This window comes from Glossina fuscipes, unplaced genomic scaffold, assembly GCF_014805625.2.
Source record: "Glossina fuscipes isolate IAEA_lab_2018 unplaced genomic scaffold, Yale_Gfus_2 0, whole genome shotgun sequence".
Classification (NCBI taxonomy): Eukaryota; Metazoa; Arthropoda; class Insecta; order Diptera; family Glossinidae; genus Glossina; species Glossina fuscipes.
In genome coordinates, this window is record NW_023998414.1 from 42,554,908 (window position 1) to 42,574,087 (window position 19,180).

At 32.9% G+C, this 19,180-nt stretch overlaps 2 protein-coding genes across 5 annotated transcripts in view; one reads left to right on the plus strand and one right to left on the minus strand.

Annotated features, from left to right (window-relative positions):
• LOC119641226 (homeobox protein cut) overlaps positions 1-19,180 on the minus strand; it is a 98,973-nt gene that overhangs the window by 40,990 nt on the left and 38,803 nt on the right. For all 4 annotated transcript variants that reach the window (XM_038039799.1, XM_038039790.1, XM_038039816.1 and 1 more), the window contains one exon: positions 4,847-6,046. In XM_038039799.1, coding sequence (XP_037895727.1) covers positions 4,847-6,046 — 1,200 coding nt within the window. The remainder of the gene's footprint in view (positions 1-4,846; positions 6,047-19,180) is intronic.
• Positions 1-19,180, plus strand: part of LOC119641247 — a 40,957-nt gene that overhangs the window by 5,188 nt on the left and 16,589 nt on the right. The window lies entirely within an intron of this gene.

Below are 19,180 nucleotides of genomic sequence, written 5' to 3' on the forward strand. Positions count from 1 at the left end.
TTTTTTTTTTTTTTTTTTTTTTTTTTTTTTTTTTTTTTTTTATAGAGATATTTTGAGTAAATCTTTTGACTCTCATTGCTTGCTCACTGTTTGCTTTTAAGTAATTTTTCCATTTGCAAAGCTGAAGAAAACGAATGTTCGATGAGAAATGCACAGGCGCTCGCTTTATTATGCAGATTTTTTATGAGGACGAAAACGGCGCTCAACATCCCGTTAAAAAGGAATAGGAAAAAATTGATGAAATGAATTACACTAGATATACATGTAAACATATATAAAGGAATTGTTATCATAGTTTAGCTATTTATGCATTAATCGGGTTACATTTCTCCTAAGCTCCTAAGAAACATTGTATTCATGTGTAAAACATTGTATTATACAATTGCAATCCGCAAAAATGTACCCATATTCAGAGTATGAAATACAGGGAATGGACATAACATCCATAGTCAGACAATGTCGTAGCCGAGAAATAACATAGTTAAGGTAGAATGCTCGAAAAGCATAGTTAATAATACAATGAAGCTATTATTACGTAACTAGCGCTAAGAGATCATACATAATACATAACATAATTAATTCAAGATATACAGCCATGGACATATAAATAGCATTAGTCTCTACACCAAGACAATAAACGAGAAAATTTCTTAAGAGGAAGCGGATCAGTTTCGTTATTTGTCCGCATAAAGCGATTGACAAATTGCTCACTCATTGAACTTTAAACTTTCAAAAAGTGGAAAACTAATTGCAGGCATATTTCTATATATATATATATATATATATATAAGTCAGCAATTCTTATCGAGAATATATTATGTGAATTCATAATAAAGAAAAGGGACTACACTAGCTTGGAATTCTGAGTCGATCAAACGATCTGCATCGATGGCCGATCGGTGTTAGAAAAATTAAGATTAAAAGTGAGACGCATTCGTAGTTGAATATTGTACCGTCATGATTGTCCTAAAGGAAGGCAAAGATCGACCTTAAAACCATAAGTAACTAATCGCGAAAATAATTGAAATGCAATTTCCTTCCTTTCCGAAGTTACAGAGATCCTGTACTGTTAGGCTTTTACGCATTAATAGCATTAATCATCCATCCGCAGACAATGAAGCAATGTCTTTTAAGTGCACACATACATTGTGTTTATGCATTCATACATTCATTCACTTTCTTTATTTTCTAAAAGAAAAAAAAAAAAAAAAAAAACAAGCTCTACAAGCAAGAGTTCTTATGCGTTTCTTGCGTTCTTCGAAACCTGACTTCAGTTCCCCTTTACAGCAAAGAATCCGTAATTGTTTTGATGCACTAAGCGAGCGTAGCCAGCGAAAGTTCCACGCAACATATCACATATTCGATTGTCTGTTTGTCTCATCGTATGATATATGAGTCAATTTCTCATTTCAGTTGTGTCTCTTTAAATATTTTTTTTTTATATTTTCATTTTTATTTTCCTACTGAAGTAAAGTAGAATGAAGCCTTTTTGAAGTATTGAATGCATTTTTTGCCGGTTTGTTTGATTTGCCCTGTTCGAGGATAAAAATCCATTAAAAGCTATTTTGCAAATCTGAATAAATACTGGTGATAATAATAATAATAATAATAATAATAATGATAATCAGAATAATAGAAATAAATAAATATATTTCTGCATTCAAGAGTGCTTTACGTGATAGGTATATTTACATAAAAACATAAATTCATATGGATTTGTATTTTTATATGTACGTATGTATGTATGTATGTATGTATGTATGTATGTATGTATGTGTATATGTATGGGATGCCGAATAAATAGGGTGCTATTGTAATTATGGCAATGCTCTTCCCGCCAGATAGAATATACAAAAAAGAAATTTTTAAAAGCCATTTTCAATTTCAATTCAGTCTGGTTTAAAGGCAATAAACAATGTACAGAATTATGACAGAAGAAGATGATGAAAATGCTTTTAAGAAAATTGATTTTGAAACATGAATTATTTACTAATACCTATAATATACGGAAGACCGACACAGAGAGGAAGAGAGACGAAGGGAGAGCGTTTAAGAAAATAAAGAAAATATATTTGAAATGATATTCAAATAATTGAAAAATATTATACTAAGAACATCTTGAAAGTCCACTTTGCAATGACACACCGGGGCTGGGATTGGGATGGCTTTCAATGAGAAAAATTTTAAAAATATATCTAATTAAACAATATATATCATACATACATACATACATACATACATCGTATATCATATACAATGTAACTCATGTGATATATCATATATTATAGAAATTATGAATTATTATTCATGAAAAACGGATGAAAACGCTTTCATTCAAACAGAACGACAGACAAGTTGTATTAGACTTATCACACTCTCTTTTTGTAGCTCCACTAATCGCTCGTAGCGCAACCGAAAAGCGCTTTCTACAAAAATTATAATTATTATGCGCTTATACGATATGATATTTTGCTGCAATATAAATAAAGGGTTCGAAACGAAAAGCAGAACAATGTGTTATATAACATATTGTTGATATGATCTCTGATATATCATCTTCTTGGAAACGCATACGAAAAAATTTCATAACGAAGGCCCTATCTCAAGATTCGGTATTCGATTATATTTGTTTTCCTGCAATACACGTACGGACGGACGTATTGAACATCTCAAAGGAATCTATCTCATGGTGCCTGAATTGATTATTATTGTCAATCAATTCGGAATTACTTTCTGAATCATTTAAAGCACATCACTATAGCGCTGTCGTTTTTCGATGCAAATCGATCGAAAATAGTATTTTCGATAGAATGGAGCGCTTCTTTTGAACCCCTACCGTATAAATATTCTTACGTATGCGCCAAGATGTAATTTTTATTATTTTATGATAGTCCTGTAGCAAAATTGACTGCAATAAGTTTTGACTGTATAAGTTAGTTTTCCGAAATTCTTCACTTATTCTCAAAGACTCCCATGAGCACTAAGCGTTTCGATGGGAAAATAGATATAATAATTAACGGAAATACGTGAAGCATAACATTAAGTGAGCTTGTGCAGGGTATTTAATAATCGACTTTGCATGACTCTAGTATTTTAGCTTATTTTTGTTTTCTCCTTTTGCTTTTAGGAACTCTTCGTATCAAAGGCTTCTAGAAAGAAAAGGTTTTTATACGAAACAGTCACCATCAAATCAATTTACCCTAATCGGATGTTTAAAATACGATACGGTTTTTTCGCTTCACCATACATATTTGTTAAATGTTGTGTACTTGTTGAGGTCAGCAACTCAAGCCACATATGTGACCTGCTCTTGTCGCTGTCTATGGAGACGCTTTCCTCTATTTCCTTAAACTGCTTTGCTGTGTTATGAGACTCAAAGAGCGAGAAGGCTTACAAACTCTGGTGTAGATATGTAATCGTATACATATATGCATGTATAAGCATATATTAGGTAATTGTTTTTTTTCGACATTCCTAATTCCATGCGTGCAACCTGTTTAGGTGCAACATTTGCTACAATAAACGATTTGCCTAAATACACAGTATCTCAATAAATGCTAAGGTTTTCTATGGATTATAAGTTTGGCGTTTAGGGGATCGGGAGCACTTTCGCATTGAATTTTTACATGGGCTTGGTAAATGATTTGTACAAAGTTGCCATTAGGCAACAATATCCCTCATCTTCTGCTTTCTTGCATGATAAGTGTATTCAAGGGCAGATCGTCGACATGTAGGCATAATCTAATCCAAAACATGATGGACGATTGAATGGATAGAGCTTATGGTCAGATTTTGTGTATTCTTCTTCTTCTTCTTCTTCTTCTTCATATCAAGGGATCATATGGATTATAGTTTCTGACGTTATCGATGCGTTAATTTTTGTTAATGTTACAACCGATATGAGAAATCTAGGATACTTTCATTGTTCGATAGTAATAGGTATAAAATGATGAAAACTTTTAATTTGACTTTTATTTTCTTTAAATTTGACATTCAACTATATAATTTGGTAGAGGAGGAGGGCCTTTTCAAACAAATATCTTAAAGTATTTTGCTCGCTTCGTGACAAGCGAGGAAAGTTTTTATTCGACTACAATTGAAGGCGTAAAAAATTATTTGTCAAAGTAATGTCATAAAGTTGATAACAGAGTCAACAAACGAGGGAATCAGAACAATCGCAGCACACACATCCCGATAAACAATAAACAATTTCCTTCAGTTAAGGATTTAAAAATGTTTTTTTTCTATTTGGTTGTTGTTATCATTGTTGTTGTTGTTTTTGGTAATATTTTTTTTGAAAACAAAAAAGGGAAAAAACCCTTAAAATATAAAAAAAGGGATCCTTTTTTGTTTCTTTCTCTTCAGCTGTATATTATTTTCTTCTAGGGCTGGAAAGCATTTTCGTATGTTTTGCGAAATGTGTTTGCGACCTGCGACGATGAGTGCATCTTTTAGACTGGGCTATGAGTTTGAGTATCCCCAGTAATGTCTGTGGTCTATCTTAACGCATTTACACCCCATTGCTTTCTACGTCTGACCTGAAATTGGATAATATGAATAGATTGCGGATTTCGTTGCGTGGAGTACACTCTACTTAAGCACATTAGTTGCTCGAGAGATTGCAAAAAAAAAGCAAATACAAAATGAACTTATCTATAATTCCTATGCTTTACTATAATTTTCAGTCTGTGTACTCTTGCGAATGCCACATCAATGCAATAATGATTGTGTGTGTGTGTGTGTGTGTGTGTGTGTGTGTGTGTGTATGTATGTATGAATGTATGTATGTATGTATGTATGGATGTGTGATTTAAGAGTAAAACTTATATCAGAGTTAAATACTAACCTCTTTATCTTTGGCAGCTAATAATTCAGAAGGACTCAGATTGATATTCTTAACTGGACATAGCTGTTCTTCCTTTTCGTTATAATCCTCCGAGAGAATTGCTTCGCTTTCTTTGCTCAGATTTGCTATATTTTCTGTATGGCTCTCGTTTGTACTCATTGCAGAATTATCGCTATTATTGATCTTATTAATCGTATTGCTGCTGCAGCTATTCATCCCGTTATTATTATTATTATTGTTGTTGTTGTTACTATTGTTACTGTTGTTGTTGTTGTTGTTGTTGTTGTTGTTGTTGTTGCCGTTGGTATTGCTATTGCTTATATTGCAACATAAGTAATTTTCATTATCAGTTCTATTTGCAAGTATTCTATCAACATCGCGGTCGATTTTATTGCCATTGCTATGTTGGTCTCCTATTTCCTGTGGCACGTTGCGGCTATCATTTGCTGTTGCGGATGCAAAAACATTGATGGTAGTATCACTTATTGTAGCAGCGGTGGTAGTGACATTAAAATTATCGCCGTCTTTGTTCATAATATTCTGTGGGACGGTTGAATCTTCATGTTCATTATCGTCTTGAGTTGCGGGTTGGGGTGAATGCATAGGGGATTGTTGCTGTTGCACGGCAGCCGCAGCGGCCGCAGCAGCTGCCGCGGCAGCAGCAGCTTCCATCATCATTACTTGTTGAGCGTGATTGAAGAACAATTTAGGATTCAGGCAACCTTTGAGTTGACTTGTGGTGGTATGCTGGGACGCTGTAGGTGAACTAGTAATGGAAAGCGGCGGCGATGGGGATGGTGTGGTGGCTAATAGATTACCGCCGTTCTGTTGAAGCGTTATAGCAGCGGCAACCGTATTCAACAATTTATTGCTGTTACTATTATGAGTGTTAACGTTATTATGGCTTAAAATTGTTGGTGACAAATGGGTGTTTGGTGGGTTTATTGTTGTCGATCTATCCAAACTACTATTATTATCAATTACAGTTGTTGTTGGTGTTGTTATTGTTGTTGCTGATGCAGCTGCTGCTGCTGCTGCTGCTACTGCTGTAGTTGATAGGAGAGGTGATGTTGCTGTTGCCACTATCGCAGTTAAATCGCTGCTGTGCTCGGCGCTGTCGGTACAAACGTCTGTATTGGGAATATTTGTGGATAACTGTTCCTTGAGTGTGTTAACTTCCTTTTCAGCAAGAGTAGCTCTCTAAGAAAAACAGAGCAGAACAGAGCAGTGCAAAAAGAAAAATAGAGAAGGAAAACATACATAAGTATATATAAAATAATTAAAAAACATTTTGCATTAATGGTACCGTTTGTGAAAATTAAAAAGAGAAATACTACGAGTTGGGAAACTAAATTTTATCAAGGATACGCACAAATATCCCGCAATTAACCCTTTTTAAGTAGAAAACCATAAATATTATACGAAACTCTTTGACCATTAAATTCTGTGGGGTTGTCTTTGAAATCCTCTTTGTTTGTGCCCACATTGCCTAATATCGCCTACACGCATGTAAGTGTGTAGGAAAGGACTGAATTTTGTTTTTCAGTTCTATTTATAAAATGACTCTTCTTCTCCTTTTTTTTTTTTTTTTTTCTTCTCTTTCTCGCCGTTTATTACTTTTGCTGCTTAAAGTGAAAGCAAAAACCACAAGAATAACAAAAACAACACATATTAGTAACATATTGTGTATTGAAATTGTTATAAATCTAATAGCAATTGTCGTCTCAGTCTCTCATTCTTGCTCGCTCTAAACTACTGTTACATTGCTTGTAATAGTAATAGTTTTCTTTTTTCGTTTCATTCATTTTTTATTTATTTATTCATTTTTTTGTTTTTTTTGTTTTTGTTCTTTTTGGGAGAAACCGTCATTAATTTTACTTTTAAAGTAATTACGAGTTAAATTTAGTCAAATTAATACGTAACAACTTTTTCGGAACAGGTTTGAGATGTGACGGTAACGGTAACGGTGACGGTGACGGTGACGGTGACGGTGGCGATGGCGATGGCGATGGTGGTGTGTGCTGGCTCGGATGTGTAACTATATACAAAAAACCTAAACAAATGCTACAATTTATAGGAGTTTCCAAGTGGCTCCCTTTTTTGTGTTCTACAAAGTTAAGGATTTAAATGTTTTTAGTTTATCGTCGTTTATCGATAAGCGTTGCTAGATTTTTCAAGCTATTAGTGGGAGGTCGAACTGCAAAATATTGCCAAAAAAAAAAAAGAAGAAAACCTGGGGTCTTTATGTTTTTTGTTACTGTTGTTATTATATTATAAGCATTAGAGTAAGTTGTATATGAGTTAGTTTTTGGGATGTATTTAGGTAAAGTTTTTGGCAAATTAGTCTGCTGCACATAAAAGAAGTTGCACACATTGAAAAAAGAAAAGCGAAAAAAAAAAAAAGAAAAAATGGTTTTTATATTTGTTTTATGATTTTTGAATCCTGTATAAATGCCGGAAGTAATGAGACTTCGATTAAATCAGCACACAACAGAGAAACTTTAAACTCATACAGAAACTAATTGCCAAAGTTATGAAGTGAAGGTTAAACGGTTCAAAGAAATACAGAAATGCATAACAGAAAAATCAATAAAGCCAAAAGGAGTTGGAGGCAGGAGCAGAGATAGTCGGACGGTCTGTCGCTTGGTTGGCATTTGAAATTACCGTCGAAGAGACAGACAACAAGACAGAGAGGAAAGAGAGAGTGAATTCATGCAACGTGATTTCATGTAATCCAGTGATTAAACATTATCGACTTTGGTTATCAAAATGCAAACACAACATAAAACCAATTCAAGGAACGGAATACAAGAGTATTAGACTTCACTCTTTTTTTTCGCTCTTTCTCTTTCCTTTTCCTTTCCAGAAATTTCACGTAAGACTTAAGGCTATTTTTTCAGGACTTGAAAGAAGAAAACAGTACAACCGGAATGATGGTTAAAACCTTGGCTGCTCTTACGTAAGATTTTTTTTTTTTTTTTTAAATAACGATTGGTTGGATGTTTGGATGTCTCACTGACTGGCTGGCTGGCTGGCTGGCTGGTTGTCTGTAGTCGTATTAAAAATCTATTTTTCCTAGACAACAAAGTCATCGCCGTCATCGTCGTCGTCATCATCATCACTAATGCCATCGCTATCATTGTCAATGTCCTTCTTTTCGTCAATACCGATTTGACAGTTGTATGCAGCAACGCACAAAACACCCGCACACACATACATACATATATATATATATATATATATATATATATATATACAGTACACAATAAAGAATTACATTCAGTCATATTTATGAATGTTTGTAAACTGAATGGTTGCGTTGATAATTTCTTTGTTTTTGTTTGTCGTCGTAGTGGGTGCATTTGTACGTAAAGCGAAAGACGCGAATACGTTTCATTCACATGTATATAGCCTTTGGTTATATTTGTCATTATTGTCAGACTCATCATCATCATCATCATCATCATCATCATCATCATGATTTATATGCATACACACACACACACACACACACACACACAGTTAGTAAGTAAACTGTGGATCCACAATTTTTGTTTTGTTTTTGTTAAATAAATTTTTTTCTAAATATTATCAAGAAGGGTTGTTTAAAAAAAAAAAAAAAAAAAAAAAAAAACTCTTTTTTTTATGTCACTTGGCATGTTTATATATATGTACGGCTTGTGTATTGGATTTAGCTATTAGTTGTTAATGTTGGAATTTTTTGTTGTATATTTTGTATTCTTGTATTTTTTTGTTAATAAAATCGCTTTTTTAGAAGGCAATAAAAATCGATTATAATTCTTATTTAATAATTCATAATTACCATGGAGGAGATTTCGTTGCTGCAGCATCGGCTATCGGTTAAGGAAGCTAGTCTTCCATTGTTTATTATTTGCTTTTCTTATTGTTCCTTAATATTAGGAAATTTTAAATAAACATTTCATTTCAAAATTGAATGAATTGAGAAACTTTTTCTAAAGGTAACATGGACATAAACGACCTTTTATTTTTCAATATTGTTTTTGCTATTGGTGTTGATTCTGTTATTGTTGTTATTGTTATTGTTGGCGATGTTGTTTTATTTTGTTTTGTAAAAATTAAGTTTTTGGCACTTGTTGAAATTCTATCCTCGTGAGAATCCAAACAGTTGTTGTTGCTTATTTCTTGAGTTTGCTTTTTTTCTCTCTTTGTGTGTATTTTTTTTTTTTTTGTTTTTCTTTCTATTAGGGAAACGATAAAGGACAAATGGTTAAAGATGGTAAAAGACGTACAAACTGACTGACTGGTCTTTGGAGGATTATGCCGAAAGGACTTACAAAAAAAAAAATAAATAAAAATAAATAAAAAAATAAAAAATTAACTAAATAAAAAAAAAATTAAAACGAAAGCAAAAATTTTAAATAATAAATCAAACGTCATTGTTGAAAAGCATATTATTTAAAGCTTGTTAGAGCTTAAAGCTTTGTATTGCGAAATCAACAAATTATCTCTTTTTATCTTTTAAAAATATTTGCGGTTTTCGCTTGTGGTATTTTCCATTCAATACCCTTGAAATATTGGTTGGCAAAGGGTTTATTTGGCTCACGTTCTCTAACAAATCAATTAATGTTAATACAAATATATATATATATATATATATATATGTATTTCTTAGGTTTTTTGGTCTTTTTTTCTTGTAAAAGGCTTTATATCTTTTTTAACATTTTTGACTAAAAAACTTTACAAAATCAACCGAAGAGAATCCAAATGAGTTAATTAACTAAAATGCGGGTGGATTTTATTTAATGCTTGTGTAGGTTTCAGCTTGTTTTTTTTTTCTTTTGTCTGCAACGTGTGTACTTTTGTCGCCACAGAGCAGGGACTGGGCACACTTTTAAAATGATAACTCAGAGAAAACAAAAAAAGATGAGAAATGAAACGAGTAACCAAAAACCGATATAAGTCTGTGAGATGAGAGGGTTTGGAGAAGGAGACCGCGGGTAGGTGGAAGGGGGTGGGTGGGTTCCGTGCAGATGCTTCGATAAATTTTAAGTTCACATATAGTTAAAAGATCAAACACGGAGCTATCTACCTTCATTAGACGAATATATCACGAAGATATGTGCTCGCCGCATATACTAAGGAAAACAAAAATAAACAAAACATTTCTTCTTCTTCATCTTTTTGATTTTACTGCGGAGCGATAAAATATGTGCACTCGTAATTAAAAAAAGGTTTTGAATTGAAAAAAAGAGAAAAAAGAAAACCAGTCAAGTGTTTTACTTATATATATATATATATATATATATAGAAGGGAAAATGTCATTAGGATAGTGGGCATAAGATGTAAGAATAAGTTTATTTGTCGCGTATACAACTAACAGATGAATGTTTTTTTCTTTTTTTTAAATGCAATTCCTTCCACACATTCATTGTGTTTGTGTTGATTGCTCAGCTTCCTATAGCTAATGTTTTAAATATAATTTAAAAAAAAAAAAAAAAAAAAAAAACACAAAATTTGTGGCGATTTAAAATTGCTTATTTGTTTTCCGATTTGCGAAAGAGCATATTAAACCCGTGTTGGCCACATGTCTTTTCAATATTTTGAACACAAGAACCTCTTTGTCCAAAAAAAGCCCCTGCGTCGATTTCTGCGTATTTCACTAAAAGCAAAGCAAGTAATTTGTTCACTTTTGTTGCTTACGCACGCGTCAGCTGCAATTGCGAAATGGAAAAAAAAAAAACAAAATTCATATAACGTTTTTTAGATTTTTTTTTTTTTTTTTTTAAATTGCTTAACCACACACGTGATACTCTGCATATATATGTAGCTATTATGGTAAGTCTTCAATGATGTATGTTTTGTTTTGTGGTTTTTTTTCTTCTTTTTTTGCGTTTTTTAATAAACTCATAACATAATGATGATTATAGCAAAGACGTTGATTGTTCTCAAGGAGTTGTAATAAGAAGTGGAGGGTTATTTTTCGCTTCCAGAAATAATAAATCAAAGCAAATCAATGAACAATGAAATGAACCAACAACGATACGTTACTTCAGCAGCAAAACAAACAATGTACTTAATGTGGTAGTGTTGGAAATGTCGCATTGCTGTGCAGAATGCTTTAATGACGGCTGCATTATGTTTGTTGTTGTTTCTTACAAATGCTTAAAGTGACAGTTGTGACATTTTTGCATACTCGATCTATGTACATACACTCATCCGTATGTGTTTTAATAGCATGGAATTTTTTTTTTTTTTTTTCTTTTTTTATTTTCTGCTGTGGTATGCAGTTACAACGCAAGCCGAAAATATACATATATGTTTTAAAATTTAAATTTAAAATTGAAATTTTTCCATAAATTCGAAACCTCGGAAATATTTCACATTTCAGAAGCATTTTCGCGATTAATCACAGTTCGAATTCAAATTTGCGGTCCCTTAACACTATTAATAAACGTTTTATATTAATTCGAAATGGAAGTGAAAATTAGTGAAATCAGAAAACATTATCTATACGAATGTATTTGGAAGTATGTTTGAGAATTGTTTTCCCATTAAAATTATCTTAAGAATTAATAAAGTGTATGGAAGGAAAGCTTAATGCTTGCATATCCATATATATATATATATATATATATATATATATATATATATATATATATATATATATGTATGTTTGTGTGCTCATTTGTTTGTGTGTGAATTTCAATCACACCCTTATTAAACAATGACGAAATGAGAAAAAGTTCGCATTTAATCCAACCATGTACGAAATTAAAGCATTTTCAACGTAAGAAAAGTTTAAAATAAATCGAAAGGACTGCGCTGGGTATGAGTCTGAGTTTTAACATTCATGTCAATTCAAATTCAAATTACAAAAGGCAAAACGTAGGCAAGAGGCAAACTTTCCATAATTCCGTCTTATAACATACATGTGTGAGATGCTGAGCGAGTGAAGTTGATAGATAGAATGGTAGACAGGTAGTTGATCTTGGTAAGTGAGCAGATGGGTGCGTATGTGGGTGGCATTACTCACTTGACAAGTCAATATCGTATCTACAAAACACGTATACACACAATTACTTATTTCTATTTTTATGTTGTTGTTTTTTTTTTATTCTTATTTTAATTTTTTTATTTTTTTTATTTAAGATTCTTTCGAAAGTGCTCGATGATGAGCATGATGTTACAAGCAACCCTTTTTGTATTTTTAATTTATATTTATGTTTCATTTATGTATATACATATATATATATATATATAGATATATATATATATCTTATATTTATATATATGTTTAATACGTGCATGTCTCTTCGTGTGTGTATATGTATGTATGTACGTATGCACGTACGTATGCATGTATGTATGTATGTCTTTTAGCGTGTACGTATGTATATATATATATATATATATATATATATATATGTGTGTGTGTGTGTGTGTTGGCGTGTGTATGCAAACATCTTTTTATCAGAGTCTCAATGCTTATGACAAAAGCAAAACAAAAATTGTCAAGCCATTCATCTATCCATCCACATTCACCACCATTGCCATCGTTTTATACTTGCGTTGTTTTACTCATTCTTTCGCATCTTATAAGCCATCATTAGTTACTTTTGTTGTTGTCTGTTGCTGCCTGTTACTTCGGCATCATGTTTTAAAATATCACATATATGCTACATATACATTTTTATCGACATATACACACACACAGATACAGAAATAAACACAAACACATAACTTTCTTTTATAGTCAGCCAGCAACGCAATTAGAGAAAAATCATCTAATTTTATGCACAGCCTGTAATGCGAAACTCTCTTCGCTATTGCTGCTGTTAACATCTTTTTTCGTTTTGATTTTCTTTTTGCTGTTATTATTATTGTTGTTGTTGTTGTTGTTGTTGTTGTTATTATTCTTGTGTACAAACGAAATACGAAGAACGCACACACGAATACTTAAATATGTACACAAAAATTAAACAAATAATGTAAAATTTTATTTCGCAGCATAAAACTCGTACTACTCATAACACACATAAACAATAATAAGAACATATTCGCTTTCGTGGAAAGGTGGAGTACGGATGTTAATCCTTTTTTTGGCACTTATTTGTATATATTATCACTAATGTGGGATTTTGTTCTCTTTTCCCTTTGCATATATATATATATATATATATATATATATATATATATATATGTGTTTTTGAAATAAATAAATAAGTAAGTAAGTAAGTAAGTTGTAGCGTTTACTACTACTCTCTCACAATTTGTAAGAGAAAGATGTGCTTGTTAGCACATTTATGTATATGTTCAGCATACGCACTGTAGCATATTAAAGCTTATTTATGTTTGTGTAGCATAATTTTCGGATCTAACACTGAACACGCACGCATATAGGATTGCATACACATTACCTATGTGTACGTGCTTATATTTCGAAAAAAATCATACATTTTTGAAAGTAAGACAAATTCAGGCTTGGTCAGCGTCAGTGCTTTCAAGTGATTGACCCATCTTAGAGCTCGCAAAGTTTCCAATATCAAGATGAAACGATGAAATTGCATTATTGCACCGGTTGGGCGATATGATTGCATTTTTGAAAACAATTTTACAATGAGTTTTTTTTTCTAATTACCTTTTTTGTTATTAAGTTTTAAAAAAAAAGATTTAAATCAGGCCTTATCCCTAACCAATTATGATCATCGTGATTCATTGGTCCTGCTTATTTCATAATTTCAAAGGGGAAACCTGAATTCCGAATATAAACTATTGCGAGTATGGGTAGATCAAATGTCTGCTCAGGTTTCGATATCGATATTATATGACAATTACAAAGTAAAAATGGCAAGGGGTATCATAGTACTCAATAAGTCTCTGATCTAAATGGAAACAAGTAAAAAAGTTATATTCGGCTGGGGTCGAATTTCGAATACCCGCCGTGATTAAAATCTTTAGCGCCCCATACCTTTATTTATTGTGAATGGGATAAAATTTCTCCTTCACCGTTTACTTCACAAAGTTAATCTATTACGTCATGACGTCCATCATAATTAATATAGAATTAGTACACGTAGTTTTTCGCATTCTACTCTCTAAACTCCGTTAGTTGATAAATCACTGGTATTATTGAGGAACATTCAATCCACTATGGCGTGGTGTCCACCATACTTATTTTAGATTTAACGCATTTTTCGGCCGATAATATATCTTCATTTCAGATATGTACAATATGATTTTAAATATTCTGTCTTGTTTACTTTATGATTAATTAAGCATAACACTTCGAAAGAGTAAAGAAAAGAGAAATTTAGTCACCTATAAGTTTGTGTGGGGGCAAGGTCGATTTATACCATTTTTGCACATTGATAGTAAGTTTTTTCGGAAAGTAACTGTGGAAAATTTCAGACTTCGATCAGCCCACATATTTTCGCTTTGAGAGACGGACATGCGTTCAGTTTTCAGTGAAACCACTGCAGACATGTGCTCTGACACATTTGACCCGTTTTCAATGTCAACTTGTTTGCAAAAACTTACAATGGCTCTACTAAATTTGAAGTCGATGTATTCATTTTTGCGACGAGCAGAGCCTCAATCACGCAGACGCTACAAGGACACAGACAGTCAGACACACAAACAGACAGACATTGCTTAATCAATTCAAAATTTCATTAAGGCTCTCTAAAGCTTCCTTTTGCAAACGTTATGATAAAACGAGTACACCCCCATCCTTCAGTGATAGATAGATATATACAGGAGAGACATTGCTCTCTCCTTCAGGATTGATATATTCATTCAAACACTTTTCAAACTTTTCGATGCCTTCTTTCGAAACCGATTTGTCTTTCCTTTCAAAATACGTCCCAATTTCGGCAATCACTTTGTTATTTGAAGCAGATTTCTTTTCCGGGAGCATATTTTTGGTGTTCGCGGCAGCAATTCGTGTGTTGTTGAAACAGTTGGATCTTTTGCCGTGCGAGGTCATTTTTTCTTGATTTCTGCACCCAATTGATTCAATAATTCGCTATTGATTCTTTGTACTTTTTCAAAAACCTTATGCGTGTCCTACAATGCAGATGCCATAACCTTGCCAGCGAACTTTTGAGTTATTGGTCGCTTGGTACCACTTTTTCTGGTTGCTGTCCGCTTACCTGACCATCTTTTTGATTCATGCGTACACTGGTGAATCTATGTTTCATCCATTATCATACACCGACTCAAAAAATGCTTTTTATCTCAGCCTTTCTTTCCTTCCAAACACTGCTCTGAATCGTCAACGCGTTGTCGATTTCTGATGTGAGCAGACGCGTCACTCACTTCGAACAGAGCCTTCTCATGCAAAGCATTAAATTCACTGCCTTCTGACATCTTCAAGATGTCAGTTATCTCACGACACTTTATTTTCGATCTTCCAAAACAATGTTGTGCACATTTTTCATGTTTTCTGGAACAACGGCCGATTTTGGGCGACTAGAGCGTTCAGCATGTTTGTACAACCGCGTTGAAATTCATCACATCGGTCAACAATAGTTAATTTTCCTAATTCAGAGTCCCCGTAACGCTTATTAAGCCACTGTTTAACCTCAGCAGTATTTTCTTTCACTAACAAACGTCGGATTATTAATCTGTAAACGAATTATTAGAATGTCGTGCCGTTTGAAGGTTAGCGCTATTCAGAAATTACATGGTTCTGGGAACGGTGTTGCCCTATATATGTCGGATTGGGGATTTATTGACTGATATGTTGTCATGTTATTTGGAAAACAGTGAGAACTTGCTTAACAATCCTTAATATCCCCATTAATACGTTTGAACCGTAGCACCTGGTGTAAGCGAATTTTAATTACGTCTTTCAGTAGACACGTCAAAACATAAGCTAACAATTGCGTTTCCGATCTTATAAGCAAAAAAAAAAAAAAAAAAAAAACGTTCCATGCCAAGTGACTGAATACGTTTGTTCCCATTCCAAAGATAAAGCTCAACCTCAGGTGAGGTTTTAAAGATCAGCATTCGATTAATTAAAGGTGAAGAGTTCATGGCTCTCCATAATCATTTTTCAATGATCTACAGCTTGGTCGATTCCATTTTCAGGCAAAAGAATTCGGGAGATGACTTCTTTTCAGCTTTCTCGAAATTTACGTTTTCGTCACTCATGCTATACGGTCGGAAGCCAACCAAATTATGATCGGAAGTTGCACTATATCCAGAATATGTTGGATAGTTGACAATTCAATATTATATCTGTCGCAGTTTTGCCAAAGTTTGTTGGTCGACATACGATCTAACATTTTTGTGGTGAAAGATTATGCTTATAGTATATAGTCGCCATTCGTCACAGGTGTCGATGCGTGGAAGTGGCTCGAAAAGAATTCTTCCTTAAACATATGGCAACGCCACGATGGAATGCAGACTAGCTTTCATAACCTATACTGTACTTTTAGTTATGTTTTCATAATCTTCGTACGTTATATGTTGTCGTAGGCTTCGCTTTGTCTGTTACTAGTGGATCGAATAAGACTGTCTATTGCAAAGCACGGAAAGGAAAATTGCTATAATCGTGCAGCTCTGCATCAAATCGTCAGTCTTGCAGTCAAAAGACTTGGCACCCCACTTATCGAGTCTGGCAATACATCCAAAGCAATTTTAAATAGCGAAACGCATTCGCGTTATCAATTTTCAAGAGCGGAGTAATCCACCAAAAACGAACACGAACAGATAACAATCAACTTAATTGTCTTGTAAATTGGTTTGAAGAGCGGACTAGCGGCGGAACATTGTCTACGTGTTTCAAATTCACTTTTCGAGATCAAGTTTATTACAAATATCGCAAATATATGCAAATATATATAAACTTTTGCTCATTGCTATATATGTCTGCTCTAATTAAATTATAGATGTTTTTTCAAGTATAGGAAGAGAGAAAAAGAGAGCATGGAAAAGAGATGGAGAAAGAGAATGAATGCGAAGAGAAAAAGTCGATTTTTTTCATTACATCTCTGAAGTGCTAGCGTAAGCCTAAAAGATTTTTATGAAGCGGACGTAAAAGTCCCTGCTCTTTCATTAGTGTATTAGCCCTTAAAATTTTGGGCAATTTTTTTTAAAACAAAATAAAACATTTTTCGATACTTCGTTTTCATTCGCCCTACCCGTTATCTTATTACAATCATATGTGGGGATATTTACTGGCTGAAGGTAGTTCTGTGTTGTGTTTAAAGGAAGCTTTACTTTGTGTTTAATATTTAAATAAATAATTAGCAAAAAAAAAAGGTTTCCTTTTTTCTTTCTTTCTTTCTTTTATATACACACACACACACACAAATATATATATATATATATATAGTTTAAAAGTATTCGTGAAAATGGGTAAAAAATGGGATTTAATGCTTTTTTTTGTTTTTCTTTTTAGTAAATTTACAATGTTAATGATGTCTAAAATTAAAAAGCAAATGTTATGAAAAGGCTAGATTATCGTCTTTCCACATGAGTTAGGTAGCGTATGCATATAAAGATATACGTGTGTGCATTCTAGAGCTAAGAATATCAAATGTTTATTTTTTCAGCATCATCCTTACTTGCGACTACCGCTGCTGCTGCTGCTGCTACTACTACTACTACTACTACTACCACTACTACTACTACTACTACTACTACTAATACGAATATTAATACTAGTACTACTACTTCCACTACTACTGCTGTAGACAGATGTGATTCAGTTTTTTTGTTTTGTTTTTTTTCTATAGTTGGACTAGACCTTTTTCAATTAATTGCTAAAAAGCAAACAAAACTTCAGTTAGCCTATAAAGCATAAATCAACATTATTAACTGAAGGATAATGTGTACGTCAGTTACACATATGTAGGCATTACATCTGCTTGCCGCTATATATCCCGCTACAAAGGCATGTGTAACAATAATGCATACGTAATTAACACTAATTGCAAGTGGAAAAATGAAGCTTAAATATCCACATCAACCAAACCCAAAGAGACACTGTAGCATTCTCATCTTACGGACGATATTGCGGCTAATAAAATTCTGAAAATTACTTCAGTTCATATACGTATGTGATGTATATTTGACAAAATGCAATACAATGCAATACAAATTGCGGTAGGATTTTGAATATTAAATACCAAATAATACGTATTCTACATCTATCTATTCGCGCTAAACGTTATTCTTAAGTAAGTTAAAAATAATATCAGTAGAAAGAAAGAAAAAAAAATAAATAAATAAATAAATAAAGAAAAAAACGAAAAATCCTTTAAATAAATAGCATAACGAAGAAATTTTTTGCCCTCTGTTTCATTCGCTGTATTTAATATTAACTCCAACGCAAACTTAAAGCCTTTCAGGTTAACTTAAAGAAAAGAACGAGTCAACAGAGATATTTCCAAGAGTCAATTTGTTAACCTTACGTTAGTTTACAATCAAATTTAACATTATTTCAAAATCCAATCACAAATTTCCAATCAATGTCAAATTTAGCAAAAATTTCTCTCCTCTCATTCTATTTTAATTATCATTAAATCATCAAGAAAAAGTCATTTTGATTCTATGTCAAAATTTGCTAACAGAGCTCTTGATATTACGATGATAAACCAGGCGGAACAGAAGGACAAAACGGAAAGGATTTAAATTCCTTTTGAATAAGCAGCAGTTAGACAACATTTCGTGTATTAAAACCGAAACGAATTAATTTAATTAATTACAATCATGTCTTATTAGATTGAAATAAGGTTACCTAACGTCGTCGTCTTATTATTCTTCCTCGTTCTTCTTCTACTTGTTCATTTTCTCTTCCAAAAAAAAAAAAAAAAAAAAGAAGAAACTACAAGAAGAAGTTTACATAAATGCTCATGCCTGTATCGCAAGCACGCACGCACGCACGCAGACAGGCACACACACACACACACACACACACGAACATATATGCATTCACATTGAATTTTTAAAGTAAAGAGTTAGAAAACAAGTGATGTTTTAAGCATCAATAAATCGTGGGTGGAATGGAATGAAAGACTGATTACATCATTTATAAATGCCTGATTTGTTATATACAACACACAACAACGACAAAATAGTCTTATAGTTGCTAAAAAGTAACAGCAGGATACGAAACAGCCCGCAATCATTTTCATAGTTGAACGTAGTTGAAGAAAAAAGCATTTTGTTAAAACATGAAATATGAAAAGTGTTTAAGGACTTCCTACGAATACGGCGAAGGACGTCTTATGCTCGACTTTTTGTAAGAAATTGAAAATATTTAGCAATTAAAAAGCGCCGGCAAGAGTAATGCCAGGTGGGCAAGGAAAGTGCGCACTTCCTTACAACGCATATACGCAAAT